The 18,123-nt window shown below is 44.2% G+C and overlaps 1 protein-coding gene across 5 annotated transcripts in view; it reads left to right on the forward strand.

Moving 5' to 3' along the window:
• The window catches only part of Dnajc5 (DnaJ heat shock protein family (Hsp40) member C5), a 35,928-nt gene extending 23,008 nt beyond the window's left edge, over positions 1 to 12,920 (forward strand). For 3 of the 5 annotated variants that reach the window (XM_032904996.1, XM_032904994.1, XM_032904997.1), the window contains 4 exons: positions 5,827 to 5,944; positions 6,879 to 7,092; positions 8,116 to 8,287; positions 8,720 to 12,920. In XM_032904996.1, coding sequence (XP_032760887.1) covers positions 5,838 to 5,944; positions 6,879 to 7,092; positions 8,116 to 8,287; positions 8,720 to 8,823 — 597 coding nt within the window. In that variant the 5' untranslated portion in view covers positions 5,827 to 5,837 and the 3' untranslated portion in view covers positions 8,824 to 12,920. Of the gene's footprint in view, positions 1 to 5,826; positions 5,945 to 6,878; positions 7,093 to 8,115; positions 8,288 to 8,371; positions 8,447 to 8,719 lie in introns of all 5 variants that reach the window. The other 2 variants (XR_004388074.1, XR_004388073.1) reach the window with 2 other exon arrangements.
• The last annotated feature ends 5,203 nt before the right edge of the window (positions 12,921 to 18,123 follow it).

The following is an 18,123-nucleotide window of genomic DNA, read 5'->3' on the forward strand; positions in this document are numbered from 1 at the left end:
ACGTCTATGCCTCGCCCAGGCTAATATTCCTCCCTTTGCATTGGTTTCAGGTGCCAGTTTTATATGCCCTGCTTCAGTTTTAAAAATCTTTTTTCCTTTCTGTTCTTCACACTGATTATTCTCTTCAGACCCTGGAGGGTCGGGTGCTTGTTTCTTTGGCTGCTCTGTGGCCTGTATCCTGCTGTGAAGTGAAGTCTGATGAGTTTCAGATGTCCAACTTGTGTCCGTAGCATTTCCACGTAGTTACTGATTTTTTACATTGTAGTTTTGTTGTTGAGAATTCTCATTCATGGTGAGTATAGTATCCTTACATCACTCACTCCTATTTTTATGTTATTTGTTTGTGGTACTAAAGATTTAGCCCTGTGAAGTGTGGTTTTGTGCCGTGGCAGGTGAGTTGACGCTTGTCAGCCTCCTGTTTCCTGTAGCAGGTTCATATGCCTCACTCCTAGGCTATTGTGTCTTTTGGTCTTGATTTCTTTCCTCGTTTTCTTGAAGTACTTACTCAAATGATGGTTTCATATGGGACAAAGGCAGTACTTTTCTCCAGCTCCTGCCTTTGCCTGACACTTGGTTAGTAATAGAATTCTAGGTTCAATTTTTTCCCCTCAGAATTTAGGACCTACTCAAAGAACAGTGATGTGTCAAGGCCCAGAAGCTGCTAATAACTGAAGCTCCACCATCTGGAAAATGAGGGGATGTGTAGTTACATAAGCTCAAGTCCAGGGTAAGAATCTATGAGTCATTATAGGCTATTACATAAAAGTAAGAAAGTAAGCTGATAAATGTTTATAATTACTACTCAAGAACTCAGAAGTGTACACAAATGCACCTACACAGGTAAAAGGTCCTAAATCTATTCAAACCAGTGGTGAATACTTTTATCCCAGTTCTTGGGGAAGTGGGAGAAGGTGGGTTCACAAAGCAAGTTTCAGGCCACCCAGGTTATGTAGTGAGACCCTGTTTCAAAATACATAAGTAAAAAAATCTATTCAGATCAATTTTTGCTGTTTAGTTACTTGAGTTCCTTTTCTGTTTTGGGCTTTTTGTTTTTTCTAGATGTGGGGGTTGATTTTTTGAGACAGTATCCCTACATAATTCTGGTTGGCCTAGAACTCACAACATAGAACAGGCTGGCCTGGATTCAGAAATATCTGCCTGCCTCTGCCTCAAGTGCTAGAGTTAAAGGTACCCACCAGCTATATTCTTTGTTTGAATAATTTGCAGATGTTTTCTGCATTCTGTAAGTATTCTCTTCGTTGATTGTTTCCTTTGTTGCATATAGCTTAATTTGGTAAACATCTGTTTTGTTTGCTTTTGAGACAGGATCTCAGTGTGTGTGTGTCGTCCTGGCTGCCTTGGAAAGCGCTGTCTGTGTCATTGACTCCACCTCTCCTGCCTCTGCCGCATGAGTGGTGGGATCAGAGCATGTGCCAGCACACTTGGCTCTTTTTTTTTTTGGTGTTTGATCAGAAAAACATTGTCTATATTACTGTTGCCTAAAAGGGTTTCCACATGTGTTTTCTTTTCTAAGACAGGGTTTCTCTGTAGCCCTGGCTGTTCTGGAACTCACTCTGTAAACCAGACTGATCTTGAGTTCAGATCCTCTGTGGCACCCCCACCCCACTCCCCAGTGCTGGGATTTAAGGTGTGCACCACCACCGGCTGTCCTGTTTTCTTATAGCAGCTGTGTATGCACATAGTCTTTGCAGAAACATGTACAGAGACTAAAGGTTGATGCTGGCATGTCTTCTTCAATTGCTCTCCACCTCATTTTTTTGAGAATTAGTCTCTCTTTTTTGTTGTTTGTTTTGCATTTCTATTGGATATTTTATGTATTTACATTTCAAATGTTATCTCCTCCCCCCCCACCCCCCTGCCCATTCCTTTTCCCCTGCTTCTATGAAGATGTTCTCACTCCCACCCACCCACTCCCATCTTGTGCCCTGGCATTCCCCTGGGGAGACAAGCCTTCACAGGACCAAAGGCTTCTTCTATTGATGCCAGACAATGCCATCCTCTGCTACATATGCAGCTGGAGCTGGGGGTCCTCCATGTTTACTCATTGGTTGGTTGGTTTAGTCTTTGGGAGCTCTTGGGGAGAGGGGACATCTGGTTGGTTGATATTGTTATTCTTTTTTTATTTTAAGATTTATTTATTATATATAAGTACACTGTTGCTGTTTTCAGACACACCAGAAGAGGGCATCAGATCTCATTACAGAGGGTTGTGAGCCACCATGTGGTTGCTGGGAATTGAACTCAGGACCTCTGGAAGAGCAGTCAGTGCTCTTAACCGCTGAGCCATCTCTCCAGCCCAATATTGTTATTCCTGCTATGGGGTTACAAAAACCTCTTCAACTCCTGAGAATTAGTCTCTTTTTGGAGTTGCTGTTTGGCTAGACTGGCTGCTGGGTGAGGTGCTAGGGTCCATCTCTGTTCACCTCCCAGTGCTGGGTTGTGTGCAGCTGAGATAATTTTTATATGGTTGCTGAAGATCTCAGGGCAGGTCCTCATGTTGTATAGCAAGCACTTCACTCATCGAGCCATCTCTCCAAGCCTTCTAGTAGTTCCTATAATTGTAGGTCTTATATTTAGGTTTCATTGATTTTGAGTTGATGGTTGTATATGATGTGAAAATGTGGGTTTAAGGATTTTGAAAATAGTGACTCTTGTATATATTAACATCCAGTTTTCCTAGCACCGTTTTTTTTTTAAGACCGCTAATCCTCTGGTATGTTTTTTTTTACAACTCCGGTGATTAAACTGCATTGACAGCTTTCTGGATTTAGAATCACAATGGAAACGTACTTCTGGATATATCTTTGAGGGTTTTTGCTGAAAGGTTTGATTTATAGAAGGGAAGTTATACCTAAATGTAGTTAGCACCATCCCGTAGGCTGGGGTCTCACACTGAAAAGGAGAAAACTGGGCATCGGCATTTTTCTTCTGCTTCCTCACTACGTGTGTGACTAGCCACTTCATGCCTCACTGCCATGCCTTCCTGGTCATAATTTGTATCCCTTGAAATAAACCAAAGTAAACTTTTCTTTTGTCAAAGCCAGTATGATGTATTGATTTATTTCTGTTCTCTATTTGTTCCTGGTTCTCTGTATTGACTTTTATATAAGCCAGTATGTTTCTATTTTGGTTGCCTTAGCTTTGTGGTTTTTCTTTTGGTTTGGTTGTTGGTTTTCGGACACAGTGTTTCTCTTTACAGACCAGGCTGGCCTCAAACTGAGGCTCCTCATGGACGTTGTGCATGGCCACCGTCATCTGACTTGTAGCTTGTCTTGTGGTTGGACAGTGGGAGACCTGTAGGTTTGGTCTTTCTGTTCGAGTTGCTTTGGCTATTCAGGGTCTTCTGTGATTCTGTGAATTTAGAATTGCATTTTTTCTATTTCTGTGATGACTGCTTTTGAGATTGAAATCTTTCCAATCGATGAACCTGACGTTTTTCCGTGTTCGTGTGTGTATTCTCTTTAGTTTCTTCTGTGATGATGTTTTATCATTTTCATTTCAGAGATCATTTACATTCTTGGTTTGATTTGTTCCTAGATTTTGGGGGGTTTTTTTTGGTTTTCTTCCGCCAACCCCCCCAACCCCTTTTTTCTGGGAATTGAACCCAAGACTTTGTACTAGATTTTTTTTAACTACCTTACCAAATTTGTTATTAATGTATAGGAGTGCCACTGATTTATTAATGTAGACTTTGTGTCTAATTTTAATTTTTCTATATATAAAATTATGAGCTAGCCAGTGGTGGCACATGCCTTTAATCCCAGCACTCAGGAGTCAGAGGCAGGCAGATCTGAGTTCCAGGTTAGTTTGGTCTACCGAGCGAGTTCCAGGAAAGCCCGGGATACACAGAGAAATCCTGTCTTGAAAAACAACAGCAACAACAACAACAACAACAACAATAATAATAATTTAAAGATAAGATTATGTTGAAGCCAGCTAGAAAAGCTAAAAAAAGACATTTGCCACCAAGCCTGATGGCCATTTTTACTCTGATTTTAGGGTCCACATGGAAAGTGGGGAGAGGACCAATTCTTGATTTAAATCTGCAAACAGGGACAACTTTCGTTTCTCCTTTTCTATTTTATAAACTTTATTTCTTTCAACTGTCTAGTTACTCTGGATAACGGTGTTGAGTAGAAACGAGCCATACGTGGTTGTTGTGTAGTTTCAGTGGCTTGGTTGGTTGGTTTTGCAGCACTGGAGATTGAATGTGTGCTAGGCTAATAATAGTCTACCATTAAGCTAAATCCACAGTCTTTTGCATTTTTATTTATGTACATATCTCTGTGTAAATATGTGCTCTGTGTGTACAGGTGTCCTGAGAGGCCACCTCGAGTTAGGCAGCTGTGAGCCAACCAGTGTGAATGGTAGGAATTGTACATGGGTCCTCCAGAAGAGTAGTAAACATTCTTTAACTACTGAGCCATCTTCCTTTAAATTTTATTTATTTATTTAAGCCAGGCGGTGGCACATATCTTTAATCCCAATACTTAGGAGGCAGAGATAGACAGGTGAATCTCTTGAGTTTGAGGCCAACCTGGTCTACAAAGGCAGTCTAGGGCTGCAAGGACTGCACAGAGAAACCCTGTTTCAAAAAAACTTAGTGAATGAATGAATGAATGCATAAATGTTTGCTTTTTATTTGCTTGTCTTTGTGGGGGAGCAGATGAAATGATTGATAATGACATTCTGCTATACTCATAGATTGATGCCTTGTCTAGTCATTATAGACAGAGTGAGTGCAGAGACCCACATTATGCAGTGAGAGAGTCTGGATTGGAGGTCTCCATTGGGTCCCTTCCTCAGAGATGAGGCAACTCTGAGGAAGAAAGGGAGGAAAGACTTGTAGGAGTCAGGGGCTGGAGGAAACCAAGAGAACATGGTAGACTGAATCAGCTAAGCAGACTCACGTGGGCTCACAGACTGAAATAGCAAGCACAGGGCCTGCATGGGTCTGTACCAGATTATAGCTGTTAGCATGGTTTCAGGGATTACAGTTGTCTCGATTTGGTGCCTCAGAAAAGATACTTTGAAGGTTTCAAATAAAAGATTCTATTAAAAGATAGATGAGGTTCAGAAAAGGCTCAGTAATTATTGGTACTGCTCTTGCAGAGAGGACCCAAGTTGGGTTCCCAGCGTCCATGTTGAGTGGCTAACAACCATGTGTAACTCTAGCTAAATAAGTGCTTAGTGAAAATAGAAATGCCCAAGTACCTTCTAAATGTGTGCTGTGGGTTTCAGGGTTTCCTTGGCAGCTGCTAAAGGGCTTCTGAAAAGCTCATGAAATGTTTTCATCATGATTGATTCATTTTGTTCATGTTTTATTATTTCCAAGGAGTTTTTTTTTGTGTGTGTGTGTGTTTTCTAAGATGGAATTTTTTGTTTGTTTGTTTGTTTTGAGATGTGAGTGTAAGGTTGGTCTCTAACTCCAGATCCTTTTGCCTCAGCCTCTCACATAGCTGGGATTACAGGCATATACCACCACATCCAGCATAATGTTTTGCTTTTTTTCTTTAAACTTTAACATATGTTCAGTTCTCTGAACTCTGTTTAAATAGTTGCAACATTTCATATGTAGTATAGATACCAGCCTCCATGGATTTACTTGTGGGGCTGGGAAAGGGACACATACCACAGCACACTTGAGGAACTCGGGATAACTTTTAGGAGTTACTTCTTCTCTTCTACCATATAAGTTTTGGGAGTTGAGTTAACTTGTCAGACATGACAGCAGTGGCCTTATCATGTCTTGCAGGCCCAGTTTTTGTCATTTTTCTCCATATTTTGCTTTATCTTCTCTTGTAGACTAACCTAACATGGCTGACCAGAGGCAGCGCTCACTCTCTACTTCCGGGGAATCGTTATACCATGTTCTTGGACTGGACAAGAATGCAACCTCAGATGACATTAAAAAGTCCTATCGGTAAGCTGCTGTTAACCTGGAAGAACACAGACCCTCATGTAGCGTCTTGTATAATTTATATAGTGTCTTGTATAATTTAACAAGAACCGTGGCATACATTTTTCTTGGCAGACTCTTTAATAGTTAAATTGTATCCTTACGTTCATAATTTAATCCTCAGACTTAAAACTGTTATACTGACCATGCATGGTGACGAATGCCTTTAATCCTAGCATTTGGGATGCAGAGACAGAAGGATATCTGTGAGTGAGGCCAGCCTGGTCTAAGTAGTGAATTCTAGAACAGCCAGGATTATGTAGAGAGACCCTTTCTCAAACAGCAAAATTGTTACACTGATGTTCTCTAGCAGCAAAAAGTAAACACACTTAAAAGATATTGCCAATTCTCTCCAGACCACAGGGTCAAAATTCAAACCCTGGGCATAGACAGAGCTTTTAAAGTGCTAAATGCTGTATTTTAATACAGTGATGGGGTCTTTTTTAGTCTAGTCATTGCTGTTTGACCGGACTTGAAGAATGTATCTCTTAGGTGTGATGTCATACAGTAGTCCGGGAAGGGGGTGTGGCATTTTCACTTCAGATACTTCTGGGATCCTCTACTTGTGTTGTTCTAAATTATCAGTATTATACTTTTCTCTGCCATCACCTTATTTTCAAATGTACAGTTATCATGCTTGCCCGGACACCAGGTATTGGCAGGAGTGAGTGCTATAACCCTTACTTAGTACCTCAGGACTCACCTCTGTGGGTGTTTCCTACTAGAAAGGATTATAATTCCTAAAGCAATTACAGAGACTGCTTTTGCTCTGATGAGCCAGGTCTCTGGGAAGTTGACAAGTGAGATGCTAATGGGTGAGTATCTCTTCCCCTGCACTCTGGTGGACGAATGAGAAATGTAAGACCAAGGTAGAGCCAGGAAATGATTTTGGTTACAGGAAGCTGGCCCTGAAATATCACCCTGACAAGAACCCTGATAACCCAGAGGCTGCAGACAAGTTTAAGGAGATTAACAACGCCCACGCAATCCTGACAGACGCCACGAAAAGAAACATTTATGACAAGTATGGCTCGCTGGGGCTCTATGTGGCTGAGCAATTTGGGGAGGAGAATGTCAACACCTACTTCGTACTCTCCAGCTGGTGGGCCAAGGTGAGCTGCCACATTGAAGGCACTGAAAGTTCTAGTTCATGGGGGACTAAGATGTTGAAAGACCTGTTCCTTCAATCCCTTGCCACAGTTTCTTGCTTGGGACTGTCTTCTCTGTGTTCTACAGCCATTACACTGGCCTTTCATGGCAAGCACAGCACACAGCATACATGAAGCAGAACTGTTTGCATCAACATGACTGTCTCTGATGCATGGTACCAACTTATTAAAAAGATTGAGATAGAGGTGGGCAGGCTTTTAGTTAGCATGGGAAACTTAAAATCTGATTTTAGAAACTCTTGACATCATTATTTTATTTAATAGCCCTTCATGCTTCCCCCATCTGTCAGCCTTATACAAAGTCAGAGTAAATTGTCCTCTAGTTCTTAGGTATAGGTAGCCTGATTTTGTGATTTGAGGCTTTTACTGGTTAGTCCTCAGTCTCTGTAGTTTTAGAGAGAAGTCCATTAGAGATATTTGTAAGTGGAGACTAAAGGAGAGAACCATGCCATTTGATTTCGGCGTGGAAGGTCAGCTGCACTGGGAATGATGCTTCAGAGAAAGAGAAAAGAAGCCCAAAGTACCATACTTTAGACTTCAAAGGAGGAAGCATACTTAGGCTCTGACCGATGTTTGAGTTAAAAAGAAATAGAAGAGAAACAGGAAAGTTACACTTTTCTGGTTCCAGAGAGGTAGTCAGACCCAGTAGAACCTCATGGCTGTGCTCAATCTCATCTTTACAAATTTCTTTTTGGAGTTGGTGATTTAGCTCAGTGGTAGAGCGCTTGCCTAGCAAGCGCAAGGCCCTGGGTTTGGTCCCCAGCTCCAAAAAAAAGAAAAGAAAAAAAAAAAAACTTTTTATTACTTCTGGTTCTCCCGTTTTCACCCTGCAAGTTGTCTCTTGTCTCCAGCTTTTTCCTGAAAGATACACTGTAGTTCTTGACCTGTCTTCTCCAGAGAGGGTCTTGTGGTGTGGCCTGTGGGCCCTTGAGGACACATAGTGCCAGTCAGTATTCTCTCTCCCAGGCGCTGTTCGTCGTCTGTGGCCTCCTCACCTGCTGCTACTGCTGCTGCTGTTTATGCTGTTGCTTTAACTGCTGCTGTGGGAAGTGCAAGCCCAAGGCACCTGAGGGTGAAGAGACAGAATTCTACGTATCCCCTGAAGACTTGGAGGCACAGCTGCAGTCTGATGAGAGGGGTGAGTGCCCAGCCCAGGGCCTTGTGAGTGTGTGGGGTGGAGCCAGCACTGGCCCTGAACAGTGTCAACTGTCTTGTCAAACAGGAGGGCACTGACACTGTGCCGAGAGTGTTTGTGGTGGCATCTGGGACTGTTGAGGTGTGAACGTGGACACTTGAGGTAAAGCAGGTGCAGGGAGCTGTTCCTGCCCATGAACTGGTAGCCGTAGATATGAGGGACCAAAGGTGGGGTGGGAAGCAGGCAGGTGGGGAGGGCCGGGGGCTGGTGTTACCTGAGACCTCTGAGGAAAAGTGTGTTGGGTGGAGGTCAGCAAGTAGCCTCTCCCCGGAGTGTCTGTCCAGGTGGCCGAATGGTGTGATGCAAGGACCGTGTCGATGGGCACACAACACCGCTGCTGCCCTTGTGCGATGAGATTGTCTGCTTACTTTTCAGAGGCTACAGACACACCGATCGTCATACAGCCAGCATCCGCCACAGAGACCACCCAGCTGACAGCTGACTCCCACCCCAGCTATCACACCGACGGGTTCAACTAAATTCAGGAGAGGCTGTGATTAGAGGATGAATCAGCATCTGGCCACTGCAACCTTAGAATCATGAACTGTAGTCACTGAGATGGGAAGGCAGCCGTCAACCTGACCCGCTGTGGCTGGTCAGGGCCACTCCCACCTCCTCTTAAGTCCACCCATCTGTCAATCCTTGATACATGAAGTGCGTAGCATGCAGTATTTAAAGCAGTGTAGCTACGGTCTTCTTCTGTTTTATCCTTTTTTTAATAGCATGTATGGGTTATGTTCAATGTCTGTGTTGTGGACGTGCTGCAGCTGGGCTGAATTAACTGGATGGTAGTGCTTTTTCGGGTTTTCAGCCACTTGGGTCCAGTGAAGGTTCAGCTGTCTCCTTGTGCTTACAGGAGTCAGGTAAGCACCTGGAGCTACATCTCCTTGTTGGCCTCTGTGTCCTGTGATATGGTCTAGTCCGTGGCTCTGATCTCATCCTCAAGGCTGCAGACAGGGCTCTGATTTCACCTGCAAAGGAGGGAACTGGGCCCCATCTTCCAGACACCACCAGCATCAGGCGTTTGCACGGTGTTCGTATTGGGAAGCTTTCATAGGGTCTCTGCAGCGTCTCACTCGGCCTCCTGACAGTTTTCCTGTTAGATCTGCTGTGGAGAGCGCAGGTATGCCCCTTCTGAGAGTGGGAGCACACTCTGTGTAAGGTCACTGTCTTGGGTCTCCTGGCCTTGTGGACTGAAATCCTATCATTGGAGGCATGTCTCTTGCTGTGGTGTGTGGGAAATCATTTGTCTCTGTTCTGCACCTTTCCAGGTCAAAAGCTGGATTGACGGGGCCACAGCCTCCTTCCCTCATTCCTGGGTCATCTTCCACATTCCTTCAAGCCAACCTTTTAATCTTTTTTGGACTTTTAAGAACCACAAATGGCAGCACCTGCCACTTAGTCATAGTCAGAAAGTCTCTGAGCCCAGTTGTGGGTGGTATGTAGCTCCAAGAGTTTGAGTACCCAGGACCCAGAACCTCCTCCCTGTGCTTACCAGTGCTCCATCCACCCTGCTCACCTTCGCTTCCGCCTGTCATCATCAATGCCTCTGGCAGAGCTGGAGTGTTGGGTTCCTGGAGCAGGTGGCTGGGCCCTGGTGCTCCTGGCTCAGAAGGGTTGGCTTCTTGGGAAGCTGTGGTAGCAGTCACTCACCCTAGGAGGCCAGCTCCAAGCCACAGAAGTCCTTTGTGAACCTCTCTCCAGTCAGTATTCCAGTCTTGGTTCTAGGGTACCATGGTGGGTGGAGTTGGGAAATGTGGTTACCAGGGATTTGGAGCTATCCTACCCTCTCACAGTTAGTTGTACCAGACTTCAATGCCAGGTTCCTCCAGAACCCTCCCGTTGGCTGCTGCTGCCCATCTGCATTTCCAGTACCAGTGAAGAAGGAGAAGGCTCATGTGGTGGCTCAGTGGCCCAGACAAACCATCATGTGTTTCTGAAGCCCACCCCATCCACCTCCTGGCCCCAGGTCATCAGGGCCTTCAGGGACCAGATCAGGTTGTCAGGAACTTACAAGAAGAGGCAGCATTGTGAGGACAAACATGGCAGTGATTGAGGGAAACCATCTAGGTCCTGGGAGACACTGATGCCAGGGTTCCCAGTCGACCCGACACCAGAACTACATGAGGCAGAAGCTGGTCTCAAGGTCCTCCCATGGATTTGTTAGTTTTGTTCTTAGGATTGTAGGGACAGCCACTAACATACTCAGTCAAAGATCCTTTGAGTACATCAGGCCTGTGTCTAGGTGGAGTGGGACATGCCTGTAGCCCAGCACTAGTGCGGCTGAGGTAAGAGGACGTTGACTTGTAGACCAATCTGGACTTACACAGTAAGACCCTGACTCAACTAAAACAACCTAAATGAAGAGTGAGAAATCTATTGCTTGGCCCATATTTGGAACAAAGGAAGAAGAGAAGTCACTGGCAATCTGGGGTGCTGGTCCCAGTACACTGGTCTTGGTGCCCTTCTCCCACGATGACCAGGAACCAGGTCCAGAGTTGTAGATGATAAGTTACGATCTGTAGCACATCCCTCCTGCATGTAGCTCTGTGGCCCTTTTCCTCACATCTTAGTGAGCCAGGTCCTGAGCTGGGACTTGTGCTGCTGTTAGGGTGAGAGCACACAAGTTTTGGACAAGTGTCTTGTGGAATTTGTAAAGCTAAATAAATCATGTTAAACTTGAAACCCTCCATATGTACAACAGTTTCACGGTGATGATAGTGATTGTCATGGTCAGTGGATTTTCTGACCTGTCCCCGTGCAGACTCTGTTGCAGGGTTTTACCATGTTGATCTAAGGCCCCCTTGATTTCATTTGCCCTAAGCTAAGAACTGGTGAGTCTCAGATTGGCCTGACTATTCCTGTGCAAATATAAATATTAAATATATAGACACACACACACTCCCCTAACTTTTGTACTAGTCAGCAGTGTAGGTGGTACTGTGGTGCGTTGGCAAGGGAGTGCTGGAATCTGCATGGAAGTCCATCCCGTGCAGTGGATACCCCTTCAGGACCAGAGAAAGTAGTTAGGAGGGACCCTGGAGGGCCCATCTACCAAGGCTGCTGCAGTGCAGACTTTTGTTTGTGCCCAATGATGTCTTTTCTTGTCTTCCTTTTGACTGTATTTTAAAATCACTTTAGATAATTCTGTGCAATGTTTATGACCTTTCCTGCCCTTCTAATGTTTGGTTAACACAGCCAGCACCCAATGGGGAAAAACCAGGATAAGTGGTAGTGGCAAATGTCTTTAATCCAAGCACTTGGGAGGCAGAGGCAGGCAGCTCTCTGTGAGCCTGGTCTACAGAACTAGTTCCATGACAGCCAGGACTACACACAAAGAAGGATACCAGTGCTTACTGTGGTTAGATTAGCTGCTGGATTTGTTCCTGAGTCCTAAAGCCAGTCTCTTCTCGGATGTCAAGATTTAATATCTGTCCTACCCATTGTCCTGCTGACCCATGGCTTTTATTACAGATGAACCTTGTGCAACAGAGCTGCCAGTGTGGCAGCTGGCAGACTCCAGCGATAGTGACTTAATCATTCAAGCTCTCCCTGGAGGGTGTAGGTGCTGTGGTACAGAGAGCTGGTAGGCCACGAGCATCCTCCTCTGGCCTTCAGTGCACCTTTTATTGAGGGACAGCTGTGAACAGTGTAAACCGTGACTGATCTTACTCTTTTTCCAGTGTTTGAGCTGTGAACCCATGTGTCCCAGCACTGGCCTGTTCCTTTTTATTTTGGTTGAATTATCCTCCTATGGAAGTGGCAAAATCTACATCTTTACTGTCCTCACAAGCTCAGTGTGTGTTGTCACATGCTGTGAGTGTGGGCTGTGGTGTGTGTCAGTGTGTGTACATATGTGTATATGTATATATCACACAGCAGGCCTGTCATGCCTCTGTTTGGTGGTAAAGCAACAAGTACAATAAAAGTCAGCTCCAAAACAGCCTGTGGTTTCTTGAAGTGTTGGGCAGGGGTAGGGTCTCCCAGCAAAACACAAAAGGAAACCCTGAGTTTATTGTGTACACAGATACATAGACCTGAATGCATAACCCCTGGCCAGCATGGGCTTCAGATATGTATGTGGCTAGAAGGATGACCATCTACCAAATACATCCCTGGAAACCATGCAAAGGTCACCTGAACTTCAAGGATGTGAGGGTCTAGGACATGACTAGAAACTCCTCTCTTGAAAACTTGGACCAGTTTTATAAGTACCAGATTAAAAAAACCAGTCATCTAGGTGCATGTAAAGGATAGCCTGGTTAGGATCTCTGCCACCGAGGAAGGACCTGGATCAAGTGCCCCCATAGGATGTGCTTTTGGTATGATTTCTAGGAAAGTGTCTCAATACTAAGTTGGGGAAAGAAATTTTCACTTACAGAGAGATAAGAGCTAAATGCAAGTGCATGTAAAGCCTGTGCTGATTTTACCCACTGCTAAAGTCTTGTGCACAGCAGGGTACAAAGCTGCTGTCAGTTCAGGTTGAAAACTATGGTGGTTCCGCATGGTGACCTGTCTAAATGTTGACCTAAAATAAAGATAGCTGTTGTATAATAAATGTTTTCACTGCAGACCAGATAAGTGTCTTATTAGTGATTTCCCACCAAATACTGTTTGTGAATTTGGCACCGAAATAGCACCTGATGTTGGCCCCTGCTGGGTCCCTTTTGGACTGACCCTCATTTCCTGGTTGAGCTGTAAGCGCCCCTCTCAGTTCTGATACCTCATTTCTGAATCTCGTGACTAGAATGATGGAAAGCACCCGTTAGTCCCTTGCACCTTTAATCCCTGCTAAGGCAAGTGGACTTTTGTGACTTGTAGGCCAGCCCGGTCTGCTGGTCTACATAGCAAGTTCCAGGACAGCCAAGTTTACATAGACCTTGGCAGAGGCGGGACATGGACAGACCTGTTAAATAGTCTAAGGCAAGGGCAGTCGGGTTTCTGGAGCCCTCATGGTGCGTCTGGCCCCCTAGTGGTTGAATTCTTGCCTCACAGCTCTGGCTTTTTATTCCAGAGCAGGTAATACTATATACCCATGCCCTCCAGTCTTTTTTTTTTTTTTCCCGAAATTAAAGTGTAATTCATGCTGCATGTATACCCTAATCCATTTGTGTGCCTGTAACAAAATTCTCAACCCCTGTATTTATAAATAGAATTTCACTTCTCACTGTTCTGGATGACAAAAGGACAGGCTGCTCTAGGTCAGTGTCTAGATGGAGCTACTCGTTGCTTTCAGGATGACACCTTAAATCTGCTTCCTCCTGAGTGAACAAAACCTTTATCCTTACACGGTAGAAGAGGCAGAAGGTGAAGATTTCCCCTTAAGCCATTTTTTTTCTTTTTTTTTTTTCTTTATTAACTTGAGTATTTCTTATTTACATTTCGATTGTTGTTCCTTTTCCCAGTTTCGGGCCAACATCCCGTAACCCCTCCTCTCCCTTCTATATGGGTGTTCCTCCCCATCCTCCCCCATGCCCTCCAGTCTTTTTTTTTTCTTTTCTTTTTTTTTTTTTCGAGCTGGGGACCAAACCCAGGGCCTTTCGCTCAAGCGCTCTACCACTGAGCTAAATCCCCAACCCCGCCCTCCAGTCTTTTTTTTTTTTTTTTTTTCCTTTCTTTTTTGGTTCTTTTTTTCGGAGCTGGGGACCGAACCCAGGACCTTGCACTTCCTAGGCAAGCGCTCTACCACTGAGCTAAATCCCCAACCCCCCGCCCTCCAGTCTTAATGGCCAAACCAAACCACTGGATTATGACTACTAGTTCTACTATTTCTTCATCTACCTGGCTTGACACATCTCTAGCTCCTACTCGTAGCTTCTAGAAGCTTCCCTTCTGTTCCTCATACATACATGCTCAAACTTTCGTAGTGAGTATTTGGGCTGGCCCCGTTTCCAGTGCAGTGTGAACAAGATCTGGGGCAGCATATGTTGGGGGCTACATAAAACTGGTTCTGGCATATGTGTCACTTGTTGATTCTGAGAGTGAGACCATGACCATGTAACAGGCTTCTGTTCTGAATTAGAAGCTTGAGAGAAATGTGTAGTGTAGAGGACATCTAGATAGCTCAGCTCTTAGACAGGGATAGACCCTATTGGTCCTGACTAGGTAGCTTTATCTCTACCTTTTGTCCTGACCATTTATATTTCTGAGAGATGTGGTCTATATAGTCTTCCTGGGTGTGTAGTTATGACTGGTATAAGAACAGCTCCTAGCTGTTATTGGCCCAGTTCATCTATGCTCCAGCATTTCTTGGTAGGATCCATCCTGCTGTGTCTTAACCATGTGGCCCTTCAGATGTCATGGTCTTCAGGGGAATTTGTGAGTTACTGTGTACATACTCATGCATGCACACCTGGTGGCAGAGTAAGCAGGTATAGCATAGGATAGTCAATTCAAATTCTCGTGTTTGGTGTCTGTGTTTCCCTCACTACTGTGATGAGGACTCAGTCCTGGGCTACTAAAAAATCCTTGTGTCCCTAGGGTGACATTTTTTAAGACATTAGGGCTAGAACATGGTACCTGGTTACAGCAGTACCAACCTGAGACTGAGCCCCCAAACACTAGGCTGGAGAGATTGCTCAGTGGTTAAGAGCTTCCAGAGGTCCTGAGTTCAAATCCCAGCAACCATATGGTGGCTTACAACCATCTGTAATGAGATCTGATGCCCATTTCTGGTGTGTCTGAAGATAGCTACAGTGTACTTATGAGTAAATCTTTAGAGTGAAAGAAGAAACCTTGACCATGAAGTCCCTCAAATCTGACCAGGTCCCTCCTTGTCTGATGGATAGAACATTTGTGTCCTTGATCATTCTTTTTCTTTCTTCCACCCCTCCTTGCTGCCTCATTCTGTACCCCTGGCTGGCCTGGAACTTGCTCTGTATACCACGCTAACCTCCAACTCAAATATCTGCCTGCCTCTACCTCTTGAATGCTGGGATTAAAGGTGTGCACAGCCACTACCTGGCTTGTCTTTTACTTCGTATGTGTATGCATGTTTTGCTTGTATGCATATGTATACTGCATAACTACAGTGCCTGTGGAGGCTGAAGGAGATGGTTCTGAGACTGAAGTTAACAAATGGTTGTAAACTACTGGATAGATGCTGGAATCAAACCCTGGTCTCTGGAAAAGCAGCCAGTGCCTTAACTGATGATCCGTTTCTTCATCCTCTTATGCTTCATCTTAACATGGGGCTAGACATTTATTTTCCTCCCTCCCCTGACTTCTGTTAGGGGAGTACTAGAAATTGAACTTAGGGCCTCACACATCCTAGGCAGGAACTTAGCCATCGAGCTACATTTCCAGTCCAAGAAAACTCTTGAAAGCCTGTTTAGTTGAAGCCAGTGTGTGCTTGTTTTTTTTGGGGGGGGGGTTGTTTGTTTGTTTGTTTTTGAGACAAGGCCTTGCTGTATAGTCCTGTGAAACTAATCCTTGTTTTGAAAAATCCTGTACATGGTGTATACCTTTAATTCTAGCATTCAAAGGAGAGAGGCAGGAAGACTGCTGCTAGTTTGAGCATCCAGTCTGGGTTACATAACATGTTCCAGGCCAGCCAAGGCTATATAACAACCCTCTTGCAAAAGATATACATGAACTAGAGAGATACTCAGTGGTTAATGGGATTTGTTGTTCTCCCAGAGGACTGGATTTCAGCTCCCAGCACCCACATCGGGCAGCTCACAACTGTAATTACAGCTCTAGGGGATCTAACACTTCTGGCCTCTGCAGGCACCTGCATTCGTGTCCATATTATACCCACATGTAGATACATAGACACATGATTAAAAACAATAAAAATAAGATTTGAGGTTTCAAAAAAAAACAAACATTGTGGGGATGACAAACAGCCTAAGAGTACTAAGAATATAAAACACCTTAGAACTTCCCCTTCAGACTGAAAACTAAGCAATTTGGTTCAAATCTCCCATAAAGGAATAAAATGAGGTAGTGAAGCCCAATTTGTGTTCTCCCTGAGGTGGTCCCTAGTATGTCTAATCATTTGTCCTCCTCTTGGCGCCTTTTTTGCTAGTGTTGGCTCCATAAAAACACAGAAATGTAAATTATAAGAATGTGTTCATTTTAATCCCAGGTGTGTATGAGACTGCTTCAGATTGTTCCCAGCAGCTGACTGATTTGCCTCGGGCTCTGGCAGAAGCATGCTTTTACCCTGTGGCAAGTAACTTCTACCACTGTGTGGTGTTTGGAATCCTGGGAACTTTTCAGAGAGCCTATAAATGCTAGTGCCTGGAGAGGTGGAAGGCTTTTGGTTGTTGTTGGTTGGAGTTTATTAAAGTAGTCATGCACAAAAGAGCAAGAAGAAATTAGATATCTTGATGGCGAAGTGTTCATAGGTTACAATTTTTTTCGTTACGAGCATTTTCATAGATATTGCTATGCTGTACTAAATCACTTGCAGTCTTTTCCATTCAGCTGTGATGGCTCACAAATCTGTCTGATTGGATATACCTAGGCCAGGCTTATCCATTTCCTCTTCTGCCCAGAGAACATAAGATTTAATAACAGCTGGCCCTTAAGCCAGGTATACTTGTGCAGATCTTTAATCCTAGTGGTTAGGAAGTGGAGACAATCAGGTCTTTGTGAATTTGAGTGGGGCAGGTTTATGCAGTGAGACCCTGTATCAATACGAACAAACATTCGGGGTGATGGTGGTATAACCCTTTATCCCAGCACTTGGGGTACAGAGGAGTTCGAGGCCTGCCTGGTGTACAGAACTAGTTCCAGGACAGCCAAGAGTATACAAAGAAAGACCTGTCTTATAAAACAAAAACAAAGGAATTTGACCAGGAGAACGTTACATGTTTCTGATACAAAGTTTCCCTTGGGGTGGAATCTCAAGGAGTGAGTTCTGAGACCTTCCTTTGACTATTGGCACCCAAGTGTTCTGTCAAGTAGTTACTTCCCTTGCCTTCTCCCTGTTCTGGTCCTTAACAACTCTGCTGCCAGGTGTTTTTCCTGATTTAGTCTTATATATTTTCTTAGGTAGAATCCATGTTTATTGTTAAGAGTTTAAAATAGGGCTGGAGAGATGGCTCAGCGGTTAAGAGCACCCGACTGCTCTTCCAGAGTTCCTGAGTTCAATTCCCAGCAACCACATGGTGGCTCACAACCATCTGTAAAGAGATCTGGTGCCCTCTTCTGGTGTATCTGAAGACAGCTACAGTGTACTTATATATAATAAATGAATAAATCTTAAAAAAAAAAAAAAAGATTTATTTAAAGAGTTTAAAATAATGTAACGCTAAACCAGAATGAGGAACTTTTAGGATGGTGAGTAGGGAGATCATTTCTAGGCACTGTGCTCACACCCAGACCACCACTGTACTGGGAAGGAAAATCTACACAACTGGGAAGGGACTGTTGGGGCCATTCCCAGCACAGACTCAGGAGAGTCTCTCACAGATGGACAACTCAGGTAATTGATCTGGGAACTTGGGGCTGGTCTCTGTAGCTTGTCTTGCTACTTTGTGGGTTCTTCTTTCTTCTACCCTTGACTCTTTTTTTTTCTTCCATCCTTTCAACCCCTTAACAGTAGATAAAAAAGAGAAAAAAAAGAATAAGGAGAGAGATTTCTGAATAAAGTCAGGGCTCAAAGGGGGGCAGTGTTATTCAGACTACGTCCTGCTGATTGGGAATGTTGAGTTCTTTTGGGCAAGTTTGATCTTCACCATCAAGATAACTAATTTCTTCTTGCTGCTTCTGTGTGTATGACTACCTAACGAACCCCAATCAACAACCAACCAACAACCCTCCATCTCTCC

Source organism: Rattus rattus, chromosome 5 (assembly GCF_011064425.1).
Source record: "Rattus rattus isolate New Zealand chromosome 5, Rrattus_CSIRO_v1, whole genome shotgun sequence".
Lineage (NCBI taxonomy): Eukaryota > Metazoa > Chordata > Mammalia > Rodentia > Muridae > Rattus > Rattus rattus.